This window comes from Muscardinus avellanarius (assembly GCF_963383645.1).
Source record: "Muscardinus avellanarius genome assembly, chromosome: 8".
Lineage (NCBI taxonomy): Eukaryota > Metazoa > Chordata > Mammalia > Rodentia > Gliridae > Muscardinus > Muscardinus avellanarius.
Genome location: NC_137794.1, coordinates 15,096,765 through 15,114,027, shown reverse-complemented (window position 1 = coordinate 15,114,027; position 17,263 = coordinate 15,096,765). Strand labels below are relative to the sequence as shown.

Below are 17,263 nucleotides of genomic sequence, written 5' to 3'. Positions count from 1 at the left end.
TATCACGTTGAACCTCACTGTGCTGTAATAATTGTGATACACTAATAAAATAACTAATTTTTAAAAGGCTATCTCCAAAGAGCTTCCATTCTCATGAGAGGAGATGGACAATGAACACCAATACAGAAAGGGTAATATGTGATTTCAGAATAAGGGGATCGAGTGTGACCATGTAATCTGAACTTGAGCAGCCAGGGAAGCCTCTCTGTGGAGACGGCATTTCAGCTACAGTATAAATTAAATTAGACTCCAGTCCAATGAAAATCCAGGAGTAATGTTCACTTTAAGGAAAACAAAAGCCAAGGCCTGAAGAAGGAATGGACTTGGCGTGTTAAAGGACAGCAGAAGGTCCATGTGGCCTGAGCACGGCGCATGAGCCAGAGTGGAGCAGAAGACAAAACTGCGATGCGCACATATGGCTTTTTAAGGCCCAACGAGAGCTTGGATTGCAATTTAAATCTGACAACCCACTAGAGGGAACTGACCTGAAGACGACTACCACATGATCATCACCACAGCACTTAATGCAATTTTACAGTATATTGTTCATTTATTATTTACTTTGGTGTCTTTCTCCCTCAAGTAAGGTTCATGAAGGTAAGAACATTGTCTATTTATTCACCTCTGTATCAACAGCTCAGTTCCAGATACATAATTGATAGGCTCATTATGTATTCACTAAATGAATCAATGATTATACTTCTATATTCTCCCATAGTACCCAGACAAGTTCCAATTTGCATGTGAATGAAAAACCATCTAGCTAGTCTTAGGAAGAGAATTAACTTCAAACCATTCATATAATATAAAGTAAATTATAATCATGAGAGAAGGAGGTAGTGGGGGGAAGGAGAGGAACTATTAGAGAGGAAATAACTACTTAGAGGAAATTAAAAGATTAGACATCGTTAAGAAAAAAATTTTGAGTCAGCTGTGTAAAGCAGCCAATATTATTATTTCTACACATATTAACCATAAGTATTGGTTTATATTTTTCAAATAGAAGACAATCTACTCATTGTATTTTTCCCTACCAACCTTATCATAACTCATTTCCAAGCATTACATTTCAATGTATTTTTAACTTATTGTAAATAATTTGGTAGCTGTCTAAATAAAGATTACTTATGGCTTATTTATTTTTCTCCTTTTGGGATAGAGTACAAATTCTATTATGTATTAAGAGAACTCTAAAAAGTAAAGCAGAACAGAATGTACTATTCTTTTACTCCACTATGGAACTATAAAGTAAAAAAAAAAAAAAGCAGAATTGAGCTCTCCATTAATCTAGGAAACCCAAAAACGATAGTTTATACTGATTATTATTGATGAATTGTGCCCCTCAAAAAAAATCACATTTAAGTCCTAGCCCTCAGTACCTCAGATTGTAACCATATTTGGAGACAGGACCTTTTAGGGGTAATTAAGGTTACATGAAGTCACAATCCTGAGACTATGACTAGTGTTCTTATAAGAGAAAGACAACAGAGATATAAACAGTTGAAAGCCATATGAAGAAAGAAATTTCTGTTGTATAAGCATCAGTCTGTAGTATTTTGTTATAACAATTATAGAAAACTGATACACTTAATATTTCCATTTTTCCTTTCCTAAATATATATGGTATTTAGATATAAACATATAGCTGGGCATGGCGGTACACTTCTGTAATCTCAGTGCTTGGGAGACTGAGACAGGAGGATCGCAGATTTGCAGCCAGCCTCAGCCACTTAGTGAGATCCTCTGCCACTTATGTTTCAAAATAAAAGATAAAATAGGGCTGTGAGTAGAGCTCAGAGGTAGAATGCCCCTGAGTCCAATCCCAGCACCACAAATACATGCATACATACACACACACACACACACACACACACACACACACACACACACATATATACATACACCATTTAGCTATCACTAAAGGATCCCTTTAGAAATAATGATTAAATTCTGCTTCTATTAAACTACAATTTTCTCATTAAGTTTTGTTTTCCTATGATTAAAAAAAATCATATGTATAGTACATGAAACTTTTCTTTTCTTTAAGAGTACCAGCAAGCAACCAAATAACAATTATTTCCCATCTGCACACTCATGAAACTATGCTTGAGAAAAACTGTGTTTCCTCCACTAACAGAGTCCATGCTTACGGGATGTAACGCTCACCGCATCAATCTGCTCTAAAGAAATCTTCCCGGCGTTTCCTTGCGTACTGTAATCTTGGCCAGTGTAGGAATGACTAAAAAACAAAACAAGGACAGGGACAGAGAACAAAATATTAATACAGGATTTGGAAAATACTTATAGCCCCTTCAAGGACCATTTTTATCCTGCTAAAGATTAATGCCATGATAAGAAAACATTTTACATGCACATGTTAACAGAAATACAGTCAAGATGTTTTCGATGTACATAATAAATCATATTTGAGTAACTCTTCTAAAAATAATACAAAACCAGTGACAGCCTGGATCTTCTAATTCCTGGTCTAGACCACTGCTTCCATTTTGTAGAAGGGCAATCCACGCTGTTGTGAAAGTTCAGAGCTCTGCTACCTCTCTAGCCCTTCAAATACAACATTGCAACACAGCAAAAAGAGGGAGGCAGGAGGTCCCTGTGCACATGACAGACTCTCTATCCAGTTCCTTTTTGTCAAAAGGAGATGGCCATGTGACAATGCCCACTTTCAGTATTGATATGAGGTCTGAAATATTTTTTGTTAAAGGGTCTGATATACAGTAATCACTATTTATTAAAATAAATGATATTTAATAGCTCTTTTCTGAGGGGAGGAGAGGGTACTGGGGATTGAACTCAGGGGCATTCTACCTCCTGGCTTCATTCCCACCTCATTAATTCTTTATTTAGAAATAGACGTCTCACCTGGACATGGTGGTACATGCCTGTAATCCTAGTACTTGGAAGGCTGAGATAGGAGGATCACAGATTTGAGGCCAGGCTCAGTAACTTAGGGAGACCCTGTTTCAAGATAGAAATTTGGAATAGGGGAGGATGGAGCCTCTTTAAAACGCAGGAGGTACATAAACAAATGCATCAAAGTTAATCACCAAATAAGCATGGGATCGAGGGAGGGGGAGGGAATGGGATGGGGCTGGATGAGGGCTAATTGGATGATGTGTGTTTGTATATCCTCTCAACTCTTGTATTCCAATGTGATGTATGATTACAATGTACCAATAAAAAAAATAAAAAAATAAACAGAGCTGGGGGCCCTGAGGTAGAATGCCTGAGAGTTCAATACCCAGTGCCGTAAACAAAGCAGTCTCAATAAGTTGCTGAGGGTCTTACTAAGTTGATACTGTTGGCCTCAAACCTGTGATCCTCCCAAGTACTAGGATTATAGGCATTTGTCACCACACCCAGTTTTTAATAGCTCTTAACAGTGTACAGGAGTCTTTATCTGTGTTTTCTAGTTAAATCCTCACAATTATCCTGAAAGAACATTATTTATTCACATTTGACGAATTAGGATATGGAAGCTCAGGAGCTGGAAATTTGATAGGATCAGAAATAAAGTCAGCACACACAGCAGGAACTCAAATGCCGTGACTGTCGCCTGTTTCCTCAGTATGTGATGTACCATCTTCACTATAGTAAATGTTCCCATAGGACTGTTTACAAATTAGGGAACATCAGTTGATATATACTGTCTAAAGCCATCCACCTTTGTAAGTTTTCATATCCTTGACACAGTATACTCAACACGCCCAACTCCATAAACACAAAGTCAGGTGCATTCAGGTGTAACGGAGTAAAAACCAGCTGCTGCTGGATTACACAGAAAACTACAAACAAACCATGAAGCAAACATCACCGCTAAAAGGAGATCCTGGAGTGCAGGGTCATTGTGACTAGAAAGGATGCCACACCCCTCCCTGCTCGGCACAGACTCTTCCTGCTGAACCACGTACACACTCCAGAGGCTCTGTAAAAAGGCTGTAGCTTCCCACAGTCAGCCAATTTTAACGATTAAGCCGTGGATATGAATTTAAAAAAAAACTACAGCCGGGCGTGGTGGTACACGCTTGTAATCCCCGCACTTGGGAGGCTGAGACAGGAGGATCCCACAGGTTCAAAGCCAGCCTCAGCTACTTAGTGAGGGTCCGGCAACTTAGTGAGAGAGACCCTGTTTCCAAATAAAATATACAATAGGTATGGGAGTGTAGCCTGGGAGTAAAAAGCTCCTGGGTTCCATTCCCAGTACCACAAAAAAAAAAAAAAGAAAAAGAAAAAGAAACAAAACTGCAATGGCATGATGGGATGTTGCAGCCACTGCATAGGGACTGTCAGAAGTGAGTGTCAACTTCCTTCCCATCATCCTCCATCCATGGGGTAGGAAAGGCCTGAGAACTACTCAGAGCATAAAAGCAGAGTAGAAATGAGGAAGACCCGAAGATGCTGCTGCAAAATTGGAAGGATATTTGAGCTGACGGTAGTTTAAGAAGCAGATTTAGAGCGTTCTCTGTCCTCCCTGTATTTGCCCAAAAGCAGGAAATAGATGTACAAAAGCAAAATGTGTCATGAACCCTTCTTCTAGGGATAACAAAGGTTACCCACTGAAGGCACTTCAGACCCTTATCACCTGGAGATGGTGCCAGAGGAATCTACATGAACAGGCTTGACTTACTGGCCTTTATCTGCCTTCCCCTTTGCTGCTCCCAAAGACTCAAAAGCCTTTCCCTTTGTCTTGCCATTTCTCTAAAGATGTACTGTCCTTTGTTAAAGATGCTGTAAAAGCTAAAGTTCCAATCCGCCTCTCTGGGAACTACTCATTCTCTGGACAGCTCCCATGTATACATGAAATGTGAATGCTAATAAACTTGCTTGTTTTTCTCTTGCTAATCTGTCTTTTGTTACAGAAATCCTTTCCAACTGATACCTATGGGGGTTGAACAGAAATTATGATTTTTTTCTCTACTATCTCATATCCTAAAACACATCTCCTGCCTCTTGTATTATATCTCCCCCTAGTAACAAATTTTTGTCAATGTATCATGTGATGAGATTTATTTCATTAATTATAGTAGCACCATAGCATACAAAACTCATGCTAAGTTAAACCAACAAATGCCATTTAACTTTAATGGTTTACACTTCGATGCAGAGCATAGCCAGAGAATTATTTCAGTGGAATCCCAAGAATAAAAATGTGTTTCACTTTTTAATATATTTTATAATGAAATGATAAAGCAGCCTGGGATGATGAAAACAGCAGTAGGCTAGGTGTTTGAAGATCTGTTGTTTTTGTTTTTAAGTTGCTGGTTACAGAAATTGGATCAACGGTCCCAAATGTGTATCAATAATACCAAGCCTGCCAAGCACAGTGGTGCACACCTGAAACCCCAGTTGATTAGGAGGCTGAGGCAGGAGGATTGCAAATTTACGGCCAGCCTGGACAACTCAATGAGACCTTGTCTCAAAATAAAATTTTAAAAAGGTCTGGGGATATAGCTCAGTGATAGAGTGCTTGCCTAGCATGTATAAGAGCCTGGGTTCAATCATTGGAACCAGAAAGGACCAAAAAAGAGAAAGAGAGAGAAAGAGAGAGAGAGAGAGAGAGAGAGAGAGAGAGAGAGAGAGAGAGAGAGAGAGAGAGAGAGAGAAGAAAAAGAAAAAAAATAAGCCAGCCCTGACTAGCAGAAATGCTGGGGAAATAAAATTAAATAATTTACTAAGAGTGCTAAAACATATTCTAGCACTCAGAAAAATTACAGTCTTGACAAGTAAGTACAGAAATAAAGGGAGTATAAGAGAAGCAGCACGATTCCATGGAAGAGCCGTCACCCAGCTGGGAGTACTGGCCAGGCCACTGACCTGGTAAACTTAGTCTATAAATTTAAGATGCTGATTGTACTGTTCTGACCGAATTACTCAGATCAAATAGATGAACAAATACAAAAATCTTACACAAATGGTAAAATGGCATGCAGGCTTGACTATAATTATTGAGTAAAAAGAGCCAAACGATTACTGTGCCACAAGGGAAGTGGTTCTTGGCCCAGATTAAGGCAGTAAGTACAAAGAGAAGAAATATAAAAGAAACACATGCATTTGTCTAAAAAACAGTACAAAATGCTTGTCTCTCAACACAATAACATAATACACAAAAGGATTAAATTCCAAGGAAAAAAGCAAAAATCCAGAGAATGGCATAAGTACTAAAAAGAGAATATAAACTATATGGACATCAAACTTCTAAAACTACTCTTCACTGGAAGAAAGGCGGCCACCAGCCCAGAGGGGGGAAAAAGATAAAAATGAAGACGGTAAGCATCAGAATCAGAAATGGGATTTCTCTTCCCCTTGTCTGTGGTCAGAGGGCTTAGGTTTGTCTTGACTAGAAGAGTTGATAATTCATAGGCATTACAGCTATTTAATACATACTTGGAATAGTTTTCCAGTTATAAGATATAGCTGAGGGGTGTGTTACGGGTTGTTAGATTAAAAATAATAATAAGTGAAGATCATAAGAAGCCTTGTGATCCATGTTCTATAAGCAAAGAAAAGCCATAAAATTGTTATCTGAAGAAATGACATAATAAACCAGGTGTGCTGGTGCCTACATGGGATCCAAGTCCTTGGGAAGCTGACACAGCCTCTTAGATCACAGGTTCAAGACCAGCCTCGGCAATTTAGTGACACTTGTCATTAACCTAGGAAGATTCTGTTTCAAAATTAAAAATAAAAAACGCTGTGGGTGTATCTCAGAGGTAGAATGCCTCTGGGTTCAATCTCCAGTAACTTTCCATACCAAAAAAAGATGTAAGTTTACACTTGAGAAAGAAAGCAGTGTGGAGAAATGACTAGAAAGGAAAGAAACCGGGCAATGTAAAAGCAATTGGAAGAACACTGCAGACAATTTTATATCTAGGCAAAGGAGGTGGGCGTCTGAAGCAAAGTAAAGGCAATAGACAAACCCAAGAGGTTTTCCGGATAAGAATGGATATGAGGGATAGGTAGAGGCAGAGTGCCTAACTGAGTGACTGGGTGCTCCTGGGGTGCTGCTTCCCTAAGACACAGCCTACTTAGTAAACAAGAAATGCTCAGTATAAGTCGAAGTAACATCTCTTAGGTCATCAGCTATTTCCAAGAAGATTGGTTTTTTTCCTCATAATAATATTGACAGAAGCTCAAAAATCAGGATAGGAGAGAAAAAAAACAAATATTGTCGCTATAGAAGAATTAGAAAAATTCCTTAAGAGCAATTTATGCTAGCTCATGAAACTGAGCCTTTGGCTTTTACTTGGAAGTGTCAAGGAATGTTTCTAACATAGACTCATAACAAGTGTCCAAGAAAACTGTGGCACCCTCTACTACATTCAGAGCTGAGTGCCAGCTTGATGTGACACTGCTTCCAAATAAAGGCAGATGCTACCTTAATGAGTAAAGTATATTTTTATTTCATAATTTAACAAATAGATAAATTTTATGAATACATATTTCTTAGTAAGTACTATACTGGAAAAACAAGATAGCAGTACTAGTAATTTTTAACAGCAAAATACAGTTTTTAATGGAATATAGACATGTAAACACAATGGAAAATACTGTTTTCTGTCCATTTAAAATAATCACAAGCTTATTTGAAGGAATACTCGTTGCTACTGAAACAGGGGTTTCTTCTGAGCCCCCAAGATGAAACGGGGGGGTTCTTGAGAAGAAACCTGGCATTTCATCAAAGATGAAACGGAGTTTCTTGAGAAGAAACTTGTCTGCGGCGAGTGAAGAATGACACCCACAGACCACAGGAAGGGGAGTAAAATGGTTTATTGGAAGCAGCAGGGAATAGGGAAAAGTGGCCGAACACCCCTAAGAGCTGTCGGAACTCTGGAGTCCAGCAGCTGCCTTCAGGACAATACTTGAGAGTAGCCCAAGCTGAATGCCTTCAGTTGCAAGCTGCTTTCTCCCAAAGTCCACGCGATCAGCCAGAAAGAAATAGGGAAAGTGGCAGAACACCTCTAGGGCTGTCGGGAATCTAGTGTCCAGCAGCTGCCTGTAGGTCACTATCCAAGTGTCGCCCAAGCCAAGTGCCGTCAGTTGCAAACTACTTTCTCCCAGGGTCCACGAGATCTGCCAGAAAAGTGCAGGTCACCCCTAGGGGCCCTGGTCGGCCTTGATGTCCAGCAGAGGCCTTCAGGTCACTACCCAAGTGTAGCCCTGGCCAAATGCCTTCATTGCACTCCGCCTTCTCTCAAGGCTAACGCAACCTGCAAGAGAGAGAAAAGCTCCCCAAAAGGGAGGGGTTCCCAGAGAGGGAAATCCCCTCTTGGTGGCTGGGCTAGGGGGTTTATAGATGTCTGCATGTCTTCTGTTGGTTATGGTGAGTTTGGGATCCTGGGAATTCTGGGAAGCAGCTCTCAGAATTTGCATAGGGTATTTGCATGTGCTTTGAAGGGTCTCCTTTCAGTAGGAGTGTCAGACTTATTCCAGTGATGTCTCCTGGGTTTGTTGATTAGTAAACAGATGGTTTTGTGAAGCTTTGGTCCTTCTTATCTCTGAACCTTGGCCCCTGGCTCCTCAGGAAATTAAGCTTTTTTCTACCAAGGCCTCTTCCCTATCTGCCTATTTCCTTTCTACTATACTGGAAAAAAAGAGATAGCAGTACTAGTAATTTTTAACAGCAAAATACAGTTCTTAATGGAATATAGACATGCAAACACAATGGAAAATACTGTTTTCTGTCCATTTAAAATAATCACAAGCTTATTTGAAGGAGCACTCGTTGCTACCAATGTGTAGTGTTGTTGTTGTTTTAACACGGGAGGCTCAGCAAGCACAAAAGCATTTCTATTCATAACTTTTCATACAAAAATAAAGTGAAATAATCCACAAATTTTATTTTTCAATGGAGTAGATCCAAAAAATTTTAATGGGTCAAAAATTTCAAATTATATCCCATATCACTATGCTGACAAATACATAGAGGAATATCTGATTAATCAGAGAATCTTGAGGAAACAAAATTTGGCATCTTTAATTCTTGGTTTTGGCCACTTATTTGCCACAAGTATACAAGGAAAAAGACAAGTTAATCTGTATAACAATTTGTTCATTGCAGTGATTTGCTTCCAATTCCTACACATTGTTTATATTTTATCTGCTAGAGAATCTAGTGAAAGGCACAAAGAGTGGAAGGTCATAGAGTTTTCTCAAATTATAGAAAAGCAGTAAAAACAATAAAGATGTGGTTCAGTGAGTATTCAATTACATTAGAATACTGTCTGAAGACACTGGGTTGTAAAAGGATATAGTGTACTTTTGCTAACTTATAATGCTATATCAGCAAAATAAACACCTTCGCCACCCAAACAAAGCCAACTGTATGCATAAAATACAGAATGAAGTTATTTTTAATTCCATTAGATTGTCAGCCTCTCTGAAAGAGGACTTTTTCCTCCCATATCTCAGTTGTTGTGCTTATCTAGATACAACAGATTTCAATTAAACATCCACAAAAACAACACTGTCAAGAGTCCCAGTCCAGCCCTGGATCTCTCAGCACAGGATCATGAAGCAGCTTTCTGACCAGGGAAAAGTACAATCAGAGAAGGATCCGGAGAGTATAATAACTACCACAATAATGCTCAAAACACCTGTCCTGCAAGTCTGCATAGAAGTCTCTTATAAATGAAAAAAAGGCAGGTAATATGCAATACTAAGGAATTCAGAGAAATAAAACAACACTGAATAGAAACACAGGCCACAGGATTACAGGATGTTATTAGAATGTTGCTGCGGTGACTGACAACAGGCCGAGATGACTGGAGAAGCCTGTTAAGGCAGAAGGGAGAGGTGAGCTAGGGGCTAACACAGAGGGCCAGGAGGAAGGAAGATGGGAACCAAGGGAATGACGGACTGTGGAATCAAGTAGAAAAGTAGAGATTGAATGAGGATAATAATTTAAGTTTTGAGGCCTTTATTATGACCTCAAAAAGTCCAAACTGTGGCATATTAATATTTTTAGCATTTGCATTTAACAATTCTGTATACACTAAAACATTCAGAAATTTTGACCATATTCATAAAAGTATGTGATTTGAGTTTATGGAACTTGGGTTTTAAAGGAAGAATGTGATTAAAGAGATAGCATTTTGGAATAATAAAAATGTACGTTTTCTCAGGATCTGTAGAGTTAACATTTATCAAATGGATGGGCAGAAAGAATGAAAAGAACAAAGCCAAGGAAAGTTCTGTATCATCATATATAGACGAGAAGGGTGGATAGGCAAAAAGACCGGGGGAAGAAACAAACTGAAATAAAGTAGGTAGGAAATTAGGTAGGTCTTGAAATAAATGTCTATATACAAAGCCCATTAAAGTAAGAAACAAACATTAAATCTTATTTCTTTTTTTTTTTTTTTTGGCATGGTGCTGGGGACTGAACTCAGGGATATTTTACCTCTACACTACCCCCCTAGCCCTGTTTGTTTTTGTTTGTTTGTTTTGAGTTTGGGGGGAAAGATTTAGCATGAAAAGCTCCATGCTGAATTTCTGAGGCTGTCTTCAAACCTTTGACCCTCTTATCTCAGCTTCTCAAATACTGGGATTACAGGCATGCACCACCATTCCCAGCTCCTACTCCTTTTAAAGTAAATTAGTGCTAAGACTCCGTTTTAATAAAAAGTTGAAGTGTGTCAAGAGTTTCTTTTTTTAACTCTGGAGGAAGGGTACTGGGGCATTGAAGCTACGAGCATTCTACCAATGAGCTACACTCCTAGCCCTTTATAATCTTTATTTTGAAAAAGGATCTCACTAAGAGCATGTGGCCCTCAAACCTGAGATCCTTCTGTCTTAGCCTCTCATGTACTAGGATTACAGGTGTGTGTTATACCAGTATTGGGAAAAGGTTTCAAAATGTATTAATGTACCAGTATTGAGAAAGATTTCCAATTTTAAAAATGTATCTTTGGTAGTAAAGAAAGCCAGAACTATCAAAAAAAAAGGGGGGGGGGGCCTTTTTACATTTCTAAAGAGAAGTAAAGAAAGCAAGGAGCTAGGGAAAAGGGCCTCTTTACATTTCTAAAGAGAGACCAACTGCCTCAAGGCTGGGAGAAAATCCCAGATCCCAGATAAGCCACATTTTGGGAGTATAACAAAAGGTATGGGGTCTGTGCCTGAGACAGACAGAGCTGCCAAGACAGAGCTGCCGCCCCCTTGCATCAGAGCAGATACCTGAGCTAGGGCAGCATATCTACATATCAAAGGACCTGCCACAGACTTGGTCTGGATAAGAACACTCAGCATGAAGGGATCTTTTGGTGAATTCTCTCCAAACACACCCCTGTGCCATTTCTGAATGGCATGGGGCTTTAACTGTCTTCTGTATTTCTATCTTTTTAATAAACTTCTTTAAATCTTCAGCAAGTGTCCGAGCTATGTATATTTATCCTTAGCTCAGGACAAGAACCCGCAGTTTTTCTGTTTGTGTGGTTAAGTTGCGGGAATTATTTCTCCCCTCACACACCGCAACATATTTCACCTTAACATGTGTCAGTGCACCAGGCCAAAGTGTTAAAAATCTAAAAGTATGCACAAAAGTATTTTCTAAAAAAAAAAAAAAAAAACAGAATTTTGCAATTGTTTATAACTAACTCTGTTTAGATAGAAGTAATTAAGTGTTTTTTCTTTTTGTTTGTTTTGTTCTGAGGTAATGGTCATAATTATTCATCTACGATAAAATAACAAAACATATCACCTTTTGAGTGTAGCACTTTTTCAATAAATTTGCATGCTACTTAATTAAAACTTGGTCACATCTGAGGAAGTTTTTCTTCCTATGTTATCTTGTTTGTTAAAGAGCAAGAGGTAAGCATGGCTAGTTTTCCAATACTGCTGAAAAACACAGCAAAGAGGAAATTAAAAAGCTAATGGGAGTTTTAATAATTTAAAGCTTTCTAAAAGGAGAAAGGCAATACTTCCCAAATCCCCAAAACACATATTTATGTAACCAAATCGACATGACCATTTTGAATCCAATTATATCAATTCAATATTGGGGGATGAGGGGTCAAGGGATGACTGAGACAGAAAGGCTTATAATTAATCACAAGCACACTGAACTAGAGTTTTTCCAAAACACTATCACACAAAGGTCTAATTTGCAGAATAAAAATACTATGGACATAGAAAAAGATAATTCTGGAACAAAAACATCTGCACATGTCTGATCTGTAACTCCTGTGTGCAAGGCAGACCTACTCCCGGACTGTGCAGAAACAACAGAAATTTAAGTCCTGTTCGATGCACCACGAATATCAATATGAGTACTGAAGCACTCAACAGGGAATTGTTTTTGAGCGCTGAAACTGAGAGTTGAAAACAAAGAGCAAAAATTATAGGAAAGTGGATTTGTGGGGCTCACAGCAAGATTAGCTGGTTAAGAAAAAAATAATCTTTTCATGCTGTGGCACTGATCGTAAGTAGAAGATAGATGATCACACCTCAGCTCCAACAGTGGTATTCACAAGCTCCACTACTGTGACATAAATGCCACAAGGCGTAACTGACAAAATGAGAGGGCAAGAGTCAGCTTTCCGAGGGCGATTACATCTCCAACCGTTTTCTCTTTTTCAGACTTCTGATGAAAACGCGAAGGAGTATGGCAGAAGTAGTAGAATCGTTACAACAGCTCAGGAATCAGCTGCAGTTCTTTCTTTGGGTAATTTTTCCAAGCCTAGTTCCCTCAAGGCAATCCAAAGGGGAACAGAGAAGGGTGATAAAGAGCATAGGTTTCAGAACCCAAAGTCAAGGGTGCAGTACTGCATGCCTGGATTCTACTACTTGGGAGGCTGAGATGGGAGGGTGGCAGATTCAAGGACAGCCTCAGCAATTCAGACAGACATAAGCAAGGAACTGGGGAAGGACTAAATGAGTGAGAGTTTGCATACACTCATCATCTGTATGACTTTTGCAAACACATCTTAATCCCTTTCAGTCTAATCAATGGCATGTGAAAGCTAGGAGGAACTCCAGGTTAAATAGGAGATCCTATAGAGGAGCAAATAAGGCAACCTAACTGTGGGGATGGGAGGGGGAAGAAGTACTTTACTTATTCATATCCTAGTCAACCACTAAGCCAAGCATGGGAGGGAAGGCTGGGGAGGGAGTGGGGTGGGGAGTGGGCTGACTGGGTGATGTGTGCATTTATGTCTACACAAGTTTTTTACCCCATTATAATGTATAAATACAATGCACCAATAAAAAAATGTTTAAAAGGACCACAAAACTACTATTACCAAATAGTTGCTATGAGGTTCAAATTGAGATGTTTGTAGAATTGATCACTATATTTTTCACTGAAATTGTAATCATCATCATCCAGGCCCAAATTTATTACACTTAAGAACATACAGTTATTTTTTTCCCTCTATTCTTAGTATTCGTTTTTTATCTACTGTCTTTACATTATCATATAATATGCTTAACTTTGAAGCAGAAGAATTTAGATGTCCTTGGAACAATCTGATATCTGGTAGATTGTGTGAGTCTCTCATAGTCTACACTTACCCCTGCAGAAATTTTCTAAATACAAAGATTCAACTTCAAACACTAGAGATTTAAATAAAACTCAGTTTGATGGATCTGCACTGTTCAATATGGTATCCACTAGCCAAATGTGACCACTGAGCACTTGAAATGTACCTGAGCCTGAATTGAGATGTTCAATAATACAACATAAGCACCAGATTTTAAATACTTAATATGGAAAAAGTAATTAAATTATTTCTTTAATAACCTGTCATAGTGAGGGCTAGAATGTTGCTCAATTGTAGAGGACTTAGCTAGTACACTCAAGGTCCTGGGTTCAAGCCCCAGCACCACAAAAACAAACTGCCATATTGATTACATATTAGAATGATACTTTGGGTAAGACTTTGATAAGACATGGTATTAAAATCAGTTTTGCCAGGGTGATTTAATGAATCACATTTGTTCTTCTCATTGTCTTTCTACTGGACAGCACTGTCCAGTACAATAAAGACACGATGAAAGGAGACAGTCACATGATTCCCTGGAGGACTAGGCAGACCTACAGAACTGTCCTTACCTTGATTTCTATTTGCCAAGACAAGATCAATCTCTGCAAGTCGGGAGTAGAATATAAGCTACAACTAGGACCACTAAAGGGAGTGCCTCAACTCTACCGAAAATGTGCTTGTTTTCACAATTGCATTGGGAATCAAGTACTTAAACTTAGCCAGTTTGCAATTTTTCATTTTATTTACTTTTGTTTTTGTAATACTTTTATTGGTGCATTATAATCTCACATAATAATGTAGTTCACAGTTTGCCACTTATACCACTAGGGAAGATATCCTAAATTCTGATTAATCTGCAGGTAACCTAAATGTTTTCTTTGCAGAAAATATAAAGCTGTGTCACTATACTGTTTGGGGTCTTCAGAGATGGGTGGTTGACTTCAACATCTAATTACACCTGACCTTTCTCTCACATTCTTAAGAAGCCATGTGGTAGCAAGATAATAAAAAGGAATCCCTCTTTCATCCTTAGGAAATGTCTCTCTGCCCTCCTTCCCTGCCAAGAGAAATTCTGAGGTTCATAAAACATTTCCTTTCTCTGTCAAGCATTTCTACATTTCCCAATACTCTTGAAGCTAAAAAGTTAACACTATTTACTCCTTTCTATCTGGCTGGCTATGGTTTATCATATTTTTAAAATTGGTGTAAAACAAAAAAGCAGTGAAGAAAGCATCGCAAGTAAACAAAACTGATCTCTGCACCCAGGAAATGTATTTATTTGGACCACTAAAAAGTAAGCTAATACATCTTTCAAAATAAACCGCAATCTTCTACATCATTTTTTAAAAGTATACCAAGTTCCTATACAACCTTTTCACATAAAGCCAGGTGTAATCATGGCACAAATGGAAAAACAATTTCAAGAAGAGGCAACAAAGGTCTCTATCTATCACCCGTCTAATCCATTTTTGCAATCAGTTTTACCCACTTCGGACATTTAAAAAAATGCTCTGTCCACACAAATTAGGCGAATTTTGAAAGCACAATCCCTGCCGTTTGAATTTGATGGGGGTGGGGAAGTCGTAGGAGCCAAAGCTATAATATATCATTTCCTGTTGTGAAGGAGATCACAGGAAAATTCACTCAACATCTGTTCCCACTGAAATCGAAATGAGTTTCTTTTTACCACTAAATCCCTAGTAAATAGTATCCAACTCATGTTAGCCCAGGTGATTTTTCCCTACAGTTATTTCAAATGAGAACACAATCACTAACATTCTCCATTAAATGGAATGTAAATTATTTTTCCACAAGCATAAATTTTACTCAATTTTACTTTTAAAAAAATCTCCCCAGAAAACTAGCATCAGACAAGATACAATGTGATAATCTATGTTTCTGTATAACTGGGAAAAATTGTATGATTCCAAGAGGCCTGGACATCCAGGAACAGTCAGAACCATGTGGGGTTCATTTATTTGAAGTTGGCTTTATCTTTCCCTGTGGGGTCTATACTGATCTCTTTATTCCAACTTTAACCACAATAGAACTAAAGATTGGAGTTCATGTTTCTAATAAAAATATCTGTATCTGACATCTGTCAAGTAATCAAACTACACCCTTAAAGTGGATGAATTTCTTTGTATGTAAAATAGCTTCTATAAAATTGATTTTAAAACCAAAATATGCATACTCCTATAATTTGTATTCAAACAAGAGCCACTCATAGGTGTTTTCACCATACACATTTAAGGCTCCCAACAAATCCCTTTTCAAAAGTAACATTTTTATTTCCTTTTTCCTATGTTCTTACTGTCTATACTGAACATACAGTGGCCCTCTAATAGGGACAGTTTTGTTTTGGGCCCAAGATAGTGAAATGACTGAATATAGAGAGAATGCCAGAAAGTGTGGTAATGAAAGGGTAAGGGGCTAAGAGAAAAAAGCTCTAGCACTCAGCAGAATTAATATATTAAATTGATAGGTAACATCTTCTCATTCTCACATGAATAACTGATGGATATGCATTGCTTCTGAGATTGGCCACCACATTCATGGTATTGTAGCGTTCTCTGTTCCCCGTAAATATGAAAGAGCCAATGACACAATGTTTGCGGAGTTTGTGGTTTTGTTTGTTTTCTGTTTTGTTTTTGTTTTTTGGAGGGTGGATGGGTACAGCTAATGAGGATTATTTATAAAAGCCACAGTCCAAAATCACATCAGGTACCTTTCTACCCTTTTAGAGGTAGGCTTGCACAGTGTCATATGCAAGTGTCATACAAGTTAAGGGTTCTGTGTCCTAGATCAAAATAGCAAGGTACAGAATAGTTTTGTTTTTAAATACAAGTCTTTACCATTTGAGTAAGTCATTGGGTAAGGAAAAAGGGCATACTTCTCTTCCAGGGTCACAGAAAGAAATAGAAAGTATTCTCTGTTCTTTGTGATTATTCCTGACTCCATGAAAAAGAATCCCAAGTGCCAAAACCAAAGACAAAACCAACACTGAATTTCTGCAAAAGGAAAGAGCACTTCTTTGTGAGAGCTTTTCCTCTGGAATGCTAGAAAATCTATCAACTTTTTGTTCAAATTACCAGTCTCAATATTTAGCAGCTTAAAAACAAAGCTGAATAAATGAAAAACATGTTAAGGCCTAAAAAGGTTTTCTATTATTCATTCACTCATAAAATTCACTTTTTACTCAAATTGCCATCTCATTTCATCTCATTATTTAGTAGCTTAAAAAATGTTAAATGAATGGTGAAGTTCTAAAGCCTGAAAATTTTTTCAATCAATCAATCAATTCATTTATTCATGCATTCAATGTTTACTGAGGTCTTATTATGCCAGTCACTATTACAAATAATGGGTAAATAGTGGTAACAAAATGGAAATTCTTTGCTCTCCTTTACATTCTAAGCAAATAAATATCAAGCAAATAAATTAATAAATAAAATAATCATGTGAATATGAGTGATATTGCTATTTAGAAAACATAGTGAGAAAAAAATGTGATAAAGCATTCTGGAGATGATTTTACAGTGGGTGATTAAAAGCTCCCCACAATAAGATTTGAGGAAACGCACTACTACACTCATTTGATGACTGGTCCTAGCATCCTCCTTTAGATTATATGTATGCACTAAGTCAACAGCAAAGGCAGCACTATTATAAGCAGACTTTTGTGTGTGTGTGTGGTACTGGGGTTCCTGGAAACCCTTCTACCTCCAGGCTACACTCCCAGACCCATTTTATATTTTTATTTG

General features: G+C 38.1%; 1 protein-coding gene across 1 annotated transcript in view; it reads right to left on the bottom strand.

Moving 5' to 3' along the window:
- PRIM2 (DNA primase subunit 2) overlaps nt 1-17,263 on the bottom strand; it is a gene marked incomplete at both ends in the record, with an annotated part of 291,802 nt that overhangs the window by 108,914 nt on the left and 165,625 nt on the right. Inside the window, one exon of the mRNA XM_080700663.1 lies at nt 2,167-2,239. Coding sequence (XP_080556789.1) covers nt 2,167-2,239 — 73 coding nt within the window. The remainder of the gene's footprint in view (nt 1-2,166; nt 2,240-17,263) is intronic.